We start from the raw sequence: 8266 nt of genomic DNA, 5'->3' as shown, positions 1-8266 counted from the left end.
ACACGTTTGGATACAAACACATGACACGACTTTGCTAACGATAGCATTTTGTTATTTCAATTAATTTTACAATTATCAAGGCATATTCATCATGATAACTATACAGAATATCTTTATTTCACAAAATTGCTGGGTATTTCCCACTTCATTACTGATCGCCAAATAAGAAAACGATGAAAACAAAACATTTTGATATAATATTTGGAAGGGTGTTGGTGAAATTACAGGCACTGCAACTGTTATGGATAGTCGTGTCGCTTATCACCAGGCGCACGACTTATTCGTCCCATTACTTGGTATTATAAAACAAATGTACAAAACATACGCATAGGTTTTTTTTTTAAATATTTCACACTATCAAAAACCATGAAAACAAATTTCTAAATTAATAAAACTCACTTAACAATAGTCAGGCATATTTTGTCTCTGTAACTAGAATCGATAGAACCAGGAGGTAACGTGACAGCCACGTCCACTTTGGACATCGTTGATGGTGTCGAAGTTACCAACTCCTGCAATTGCGATGACCCCTCACTGGATCTAGACGTCATTGTTCGGGCTGTAAAGAAAAATGTAAATTTAATTGCTTGCATACTATTCAAGAAGAAAGGAAATCAATAAATGGGATAAGCATTTTGTAAAAGTATCTATATGTCCTAGAAATTTCGACCTTCACACAGAACACAACAAAGGACTTGGAGGCTTTTGGGATGTGAGTTTCCTTAATATCTTGAGAATCCCATGGCGTGACCGGATCATGAATTATAAGACGTACTCAATAAGCTAACGAAAAATGTGAAGCTCATGAATATCATTAAAAGCAGGAAGATGTCGTAGTTCGACCACGTCATGAGGAATAACAAGTACAAATAACTCTAGCATAAAGACGAAGTACCGGTAAAGATAGCACACTTGGTTAAAATATTTGATGGAATGGTTCGGTTGCATTATCACCTCGCTCTTTAGAGCAGCAGCCTTTAAAGTCAGGATTACTATGATGTTATCCAACCTGTGCTAAAAGAGGAATCTTAAAAAGAAAACAAATAAAATAGTTCCGGAATTTCAGAAGCAGGTATTACTTAATTGAAGTCTAGGAAAAATTCACTGTGTCTAATTCCAATTTCTGATGTTTTGAAGTCACACATTATGAATTGATGCTCATAAATGCATGAAAGATTCAAATTTCATTATCAATAGCACGTAGCTGTACATTTAAGTATCATAACAGTTTTCATAACTTCAAATTACAATAATACAATCATAATTGTTCCCGTTTTACAGAAGCCGTTCATTGATGATTCACAAATTGTAATTCTTTCTAACTGACAAGAATTTAGTAACAATGCAGCTAATGAAAAGCAAACATTAGTTGATAGTCGTTAATTTGGACAATTTAGAATGGTGCCTAAAGGCATTTTTAAATAGTCTTGACGAGGCTAAATTAATGATATAACAAGGGGCACAGAAGCTGCAAGTTTTAAGAAATACGTTAAACGTTTAACCTTTGGGAAAGGAAGGAAGTTACGTCAATGGAAATATAGATAGGGTGGAACGATTTACGGTAATAAAAATTCATGTTTACACGTGAACAGAGCAAACTCAAACAAAACGGAAAAAGGAGAAAAAATATTTACGAGAAATGAAATTCATTGCTATATTAAGAAGTATGAAATAGGGTAAAATACTTACAATTAGTATAACAGCTGGAACCTGAATCTCCCGATGGACTATAAGGTTTCATTTCGTAATGGTTGCTTCCAATTGAAGACTGCTGTCTACTTCTATTTCCGAAAGGAGAGGAGTAACTAAAGTTAAAGAAAAGTAATATTGAAAATAACATCAAGTACACCGAAATATTGAGCAAATCAACAAATGAGATACCGAGGTACAAACCCATGAAATGATATCTCAGCTAAGTTTGCTGGGAGACTGATAATAAAGATGGAAAGTTAATAAATAAAGAAATTACAGAGATAATTCGATAGGGACGCTTTAAAGGGATACTTGTACCTTTGATCACAAATTATTACCTGTTTCGAAACTGAGGCATGTCGTAATGGTTATCAGGGCCCTGCATCCAGTATTCGTTGCACGTTCTAGTCAAGTCTGGTGCTGTATTGCCTTTATCTCTACTTGGGTAGGTCTTTGGTGCACCTGTATGGAGTTCACGTATTAGATGCATATGTAGGGTTATTTTTAAAATACTAACAACCTCGCAAGACTATATTACTAACGTTCTATACAATGACCTTCTTATCTCAAATATCGCTTTACTTTCCACTTTTCTACACTCTGCCGTCCCCTTCGCTCCTCTGATACTCTCTTACTAAACACTCATGTTGAACTGAAACTGACTGTGGAATTCTCTCACTGAATCGATTCAACGTGGGGAACGTTGATTGACGATTCCTTCAAACAACTTGTCAAGGATCATTTCCTCGACTCCTAAGTTTAGTATCGTGTCCACTATCTTTTCATTTATTTCCTACACTTATACTTCGTTTATTAATAATAGTTCTGTACTTATAATTCTTTGATTGCACCCCTTTTGCATATGCAAAATTTCTGCCCTAAGGTTGCCTAGAAGAAATAGCTATCCTTAATAACTTACTATCTTTATACTTAAGTTACTGTATTGTATTTTAACTGTAATTTTACGTGCAATAAAGAATATTACATTCATTCATTCATTCATTCATTAAATAACTTTTGTTCCATGACTATGTTGTTACAAAACAATAAATTTGCCAAAAAATAACCTTTTAGGTTTTTGTTGTACGTACTATGTACTGACCTTTCTGATGTGTATTGGTAGTAAGCTATTGCGTCGTGTCCCCGACTCCTCTCACCCGTCTTACGTTTTGCACAGACTGATAACCATTTAAAGCGATTTTATTTTTGTATGAAAGCAAAATATATGATGAATTATAAAAGCCATGGAACAAAAGTTATTGTTTATGATGTTAGTAATACTGTCCTGCGAGGTTGCTAATAGTTTTCTTTACTTTAGTAGAATTAAAATTATTAATACAAAGATCGAACACTTAGAAAAATTCCTTTCTAGCGTTTTAATTTGTATTATGTTCCGTCAAGGCTGAAAGAGATATTCAATTAAGGACCACCCATCTGACGCCAGATAATCGCATGTTGTTAAAAACAATTACTAGCAATTAAAAAGCCGAATAGCTGCCAACTCTGTACGAAATATATGAGCTATTGAACTTAAGACTCCAATAACTAACGGCAATTAATATAGTATTAAAACAATTACAGAGCGACGCCGGTTGATTTTAAAACTAGAAAAGTGGAATGGAAAAGTAATAGACAAGAAATATAACTTTCAAAAACTTACCTATTCTAGCAGAAGTATATCCCGTTCTTCTGAATCTGCACCAAATATAAAAGATGGCTGCTCCAGCCGCCAACATCGCAATTGTGACGCCGATCCCTACGTACATAACTGTGTCTTGCCTTGTTATACCTATTACAGTAAGAAACGTCACCATCATTTTAGAAAACAGCTGATGAGTTATGCAGACGTAAACAAAGAAAGAATTGAGAGAAAAATAGATAAGAAAATACAAAAGGATACTGAAGTAGTCTGTAACCACGAGGTCGCTTAACAGATACGAGGTAATTCAACAATCAGGCACGTAAAGATAATTGTAAGAAAGGCATACACCATACATAGATATAAAAATGCAATTTGATAAGTTTAAAAACGTTCAAGGTCGCTAAGAAACTTTGAGTTCAATGTTACCCATTCCAGTAGAGCATAGCCCGTCGACGCAAGCAGCATGTTGCAACGCAGACCCAGAGCATGACCCTGAACATTGTCGTCTTCGGACCCTGATACAGTCGATGCTGCACGAGGACCACGATCCCCAAGGTGACCAGGAACCTATGGAGACAGTAGTGTGACCAGGACTATACAGTGAACTTTGAATCCACATGAACCCAGATTTATAATTAAAAAATATTCATTTTCCGAATTGGATTTTTTCTGAACTCAGTTTCGAAATTTAGATTAAATTATTTCTATACGCCGAGTTTCTAGGTTTTTTAAATTTTTTTTATTAAACTATTTTTTGGTCTAAACCGCGTATACATATTTGTTATTTCAAACAAAGCAACGGTTTGGGCTCTTTACGTGTCTCATGGTCATTGTTCACGGTATATCCACCGTAGACCTACACACACCGTGCGTGAATAGCAGCAGCACATACTTTTTGAAACAGTTCATAGTTTTTTATTCTTTTAATTTTATACTCCTTCTGATGTTTTGTTTTTAGTTCTTAATCGTCATTGTAAAGATTTTCAATTTTTTCCTCTTTTTCCTCTATTTAAAACCCGCTAGGCATATTTGCTCAAATTTGTAAAGAAATCGAGAGACTAATGTTGATAGAGACGTTCTTATCAGCCACAAAAACACTAAACATAAATTCGCTATACAGTGAATCAACTGCTAGCTTATCAATAACTTGTTGTTTAACTTTAATGTCAATGTAAATTATGTGACAAATAGACAATTAATCTCAATTGTTGTTCTAGATTGCCAATAATTACGAATCGATTCACTGGAGAAACAGTGTCATAGGTCAACACTAGTTCATCAACATTCCTTGTCTACATAACTACTACGCGATATTATTTTAATTGTTAGAACTCATTTTGGGGGTTGGTGTTGCTCGCTTCCGTAGGTTTACCCTTGAGACCCTACAAGTGACCCCTGGGTGGTGCTAAAGAGCAATAACTACTGGTGGTAGGCTTCGGCCGTGGCTAGTCACCACCCTCCCGACGCAGTCGAGTCGCCAAATGGTTTTTACCGTGTTCCGACTCGTGTTCGGGAGTTGCCATTTGGAGGTCGGGTCTGAACAGTTGCATTGCGTCTGACGGCGAGTTGTAGCTGCTTGTACTGCCACACTGAGCACTCGGTTCTGGAGGCTAGCGGGATCCGAAGCACGGTGCACCGCTGGCCGACCGTGGGAAGTTGGGGGCCCAAGTAGCGGGAAAGCCACCCGTGAAAGGCTGCCCCGCCACCCAACGAAAAATCCCGGAATGCTCCACCTTGCCGGTTGGCGACCGGAAGGGAGGACCAGGTGGCCATCTCCGGGGGGGTTCGGGCGTCCCCGCGGTCTCCAAGCCGATTGTAACCTCGTGTGGCAGTATGAGTCTGCTGCTTGGTTGAACACGACGCAGTGCCTCGTTCAACTGCCTTCCTCCTGCCTATTCACTTCTCCAAATCCAAAAATGAAAAACTATAAAAATGGAAAAAAGTATACACAGCGGTTGCACGTCCTCCCACTAAAAGTGCACCTCACTAACATCCGAGGTCTGCACTCAAATCTCGATTCGGTCCACTACCACCTTGAAACCGACAAACCGCAGCTGCTGTTCCTCACAGAGACGCAGATCAGATGTCCGACTGACGCAGCGTACCTCAGCTACCCCGGGTATACTCTGGAGCACAGGTTCGTACCTCGTGCCGGAGTCTGTGTGTACGTTCGCGATGACATCTGTGTCAAGCGTCTCAAGAACCTTGAGGCACCGAGTTTTTCAATTTTGTGGCTTCTGGTTGACACAGGAGTTACACAAATAGTGTACTGCTGTGTTTACCGATCGCACAGTGGAGATCAGGAGACGACCAAGCTGTTCCAATATCTAAGTGAGACGTCTGATGAGATTCAGCATAGGTACCCAGCGGCGCAACTAGTCATTCTGGGGGACTTTAATGCACACCATCAAGAATGGTTGTTCCCATACCAGAAGACCGATCACGCTGGGAGAGAGACGCGTAAACTTGCGTTAACGCTAAGCTTATCCCAGCTTGTCAGTGGCGCCACTAGGATACCAGATGTTGAATCTCATACGGCTAATTGCTTGGACCTTCTGCTGACAACTGATCCGGACCGATACTCTGTGGTTGTGGAGGCCCCACTGGGTACTTCCGACCATTGTCTGGTGAAAACTGTATCCGTATACTCCCCACCCGATCAGGGCCCTAGTGGTATGAGACGGGTGTGGCGATACAAGTTAGCAGATTGGGACGAAATGCGCCATTTCTTTGCGTCATATCTCTGGCAGGCGTGCTTTACTTCAGGAGACTCGTCGAGCTGTGCTGATGCTGTAGTCGAGGTCTTGCGTTTGGGTATGGAGTATTACATTCCATACTCTGATGTACCCAATGGACCCCAAGCTCGTCCATGGTTTAACGCTAATTGTAGTTGTGCTGAAGCACGTAAACAGTCCGCGTACCAAGCTTGGGCAGATGCTCGACTACGCAAAACTCCGAGTACTCAGAACATGAAGAAAGCTTTTAATAAGGCCGCCAAGAAGTGCAAAAGCATGTTACGTAGGGCCAAGTTCGACCATGTGCGCCGCATAGGAGCCAAGCTTGCCTCTTATCCAGCAGGCAGCAAATCCTTTTGGTCCCTGGCCAAAGCGGTCGAATCGAACTTTTGTCGCCCATCTTTGCCACCTCTGCTGAGGCCGGATGGCTCGCTGGCTCATACTGCGGAAGAGAAGGCGAATCTCTTTGCCTCACTCTTTGCAGAAAATTCGCGTCTAGATGCCGCAGGGACCCTACCACCTACTTTACCTCAGGCTGGCTGCACTATGGCGCCAGTTCGCATACGCCAAAAAGAGGTACTTAGAACTCTGCGAAATCTAGACGTGAATAAAGCTAGCGGGCCAGATGGAATTCCAGCAATAGTCCTTCGTAACTGTGCACCTGAGTTGTCTCCTGTTCTCACACGCCTGTACCGCCTCTCACTTGAGACTGGTGTAGTTCCCAGATCGTGGAAGCTTGCAAACGTGCAACCTGTACCAAAAAAGGGAAGCAGAGCTGACCCTGTCAACTATAGACCTATCTCAGTCACTTCCATACTCTGCAAGACTATGGAACGTGTACTCAACAACCGTCTCCTATCGTACCTTGAAGACAACGATCTCCTCAGTGATCGCCAGTACGGATTCCGACGAGGGCGATCTACTGGGGATCTTCTTGTGTATGCCTGTCACATATGGAGCGAGGCTATAGAAAAGCAAGGCGAAGCACTTGCAGTGTCTTTGGACATTTCTAAAGCCTTTGACAGGGTCTGGCACGCAAGCCTTTTAAGCAAGCTTCCCTCTTATGGGCTTCCCACTGACCTTTGCAATTGGATCTCGGATTTCTTGAGCGAACGTTCGATTCGAGTGGTCTTAGAAGGCTACTCTTCCGAACATATGGCGATAGATGCCGGAGTTCCTCAGGGTTCCGTACTGTCTGCAACTCTCTTTCTGCTGCATATCAATGATATGTTAATTCCAGGTACCTTTGCGTATGCTGATGACAGCACAGTTGTAGATAGGTACTTGACCAATGCAAGGGTCAGTGGAGAGGAAATCCAGTCTTGTCGAGAGTCCATGGTTAGCCGTTTAGATTTGACACTCCAGGCAGTCTCCGATTGGGGCAATGCCAATCTTGTCAAATTTAACGCTACCAAAACGCAGGCGTGTCTATTCTCCACAAAACGGAGTCCCTTTGAGCTGACTCCGACTTTTCGTGATATATCCATACCGATAGCCGATTGTCTCCAGCTACTTGGAATGGACCTGTCGTCCAATTTGAACTTCGGCAGATACATTGAATCCACGGCCAAAAATGCAGCAAGGAAGCTTGGGATCCTTTCCAGGGTGAGGCGGTACTTTACACCGGGACAGTTGCTCCAGCTGTACCAGGCACAAGTCCGATCGTGCATGGAGTACTGCTGCCACCTTTGGGATGGCTCTGCGACATATCAACTGGCCACTTTGGATTCAATTGACAACCGTGCCAAGAGACTTATAGGTGACTCGGAATTAGTGGAGGCGAAGCTGCAGAGCCTTGAACACCGCCGTAAAGTTGCCTGCTTATCGGTATTTTACAGGATATATCACGGAGAGTGTGCGATGGAATTACATGATTTAATTCCGCCTTCCCCTTTCCATCACCGGGGGACTAGGCGTAGGCTTGGGTTCCACCCCTATGTTGTGGATATTCCAAAGATTCGCACGAAGCGTTACGCTTCCACATTTATATGGCGAACGGCTATGGAGTGGAATTCCCTGCCTGCAGACTTGTTCCCTGAACGTTATAACTTGGACCTTTTCAAGGCGAGAGTGAATAGGCATTATTTAGGTGTGCATGCTCCATCGTCGACCTCATCGTCACTTTCCATCAGGTGAGATGGAGGTCAAATGCGCACCTATATTTTATAAAAAAAAAAAAAAAAAAAAAAAAAAAAAA

At 41.6% G+C, this 8266-nt stretch overlaps 1 protein-coding gene across 2 annotated transcripts in view; it reads right to left on the bottom strand.

Moving 5' to 3' along the window:
• Positions 1-272: 272 nt before the first annotated feature.
• The window catches only part of LOC113229325 (netrin receptor unc-5-like), a 26683-nt gene continuing 18689 nt past the window's right edge, over positions 273-8266 (bottom strand). For both annotated transcript variants that reach the window (XM_026462879.1, XM_026462880.1), the window contains 5 exons: positions 3761-3901; positions 3353-3481; positions 2031-2154; positions 1690-1805; positions 273-559 (listed from right to left, as the gene is read on the bottom strand). In XM_026462879.1, the coding sequence (XP_026318664.1) occupies positions 396-559; positions 1690-1805; positions 2031-2154; positions 3353-3481; positions 3761-3901 (674 nt within the window). In that variant the 3' untranslated portion in view covers positions 273-395. The remainder of the gene's footprint in view (positions 560-1689; positions 1806-2030; positions 2155-3352; positions 3482-3760; positions 3902-8266) is intronic.

Source organism: Hyposmocoma kahamanoa, unplaced genomic scaffold, assembly GCF_003589595.1.
Source record: "Hyposmocoma kahamanoa isolate Upper Pololo Valley unplaced genomic scaffold, ASM358959v1 303, whole genome shotgun sequence".
NCBI lineage: Eukaryota > Metazoa > Arthropoda > Insecta > Lepidoptera > Cosmopterigidae > Hyposmocoma > Hyposmocoma kahamanoa.
The sequence above is the reverse complement of the archived record's forward strand: the minus strand, read 5'-3'. Positions and strand labels throughout refer to the sequence as shown.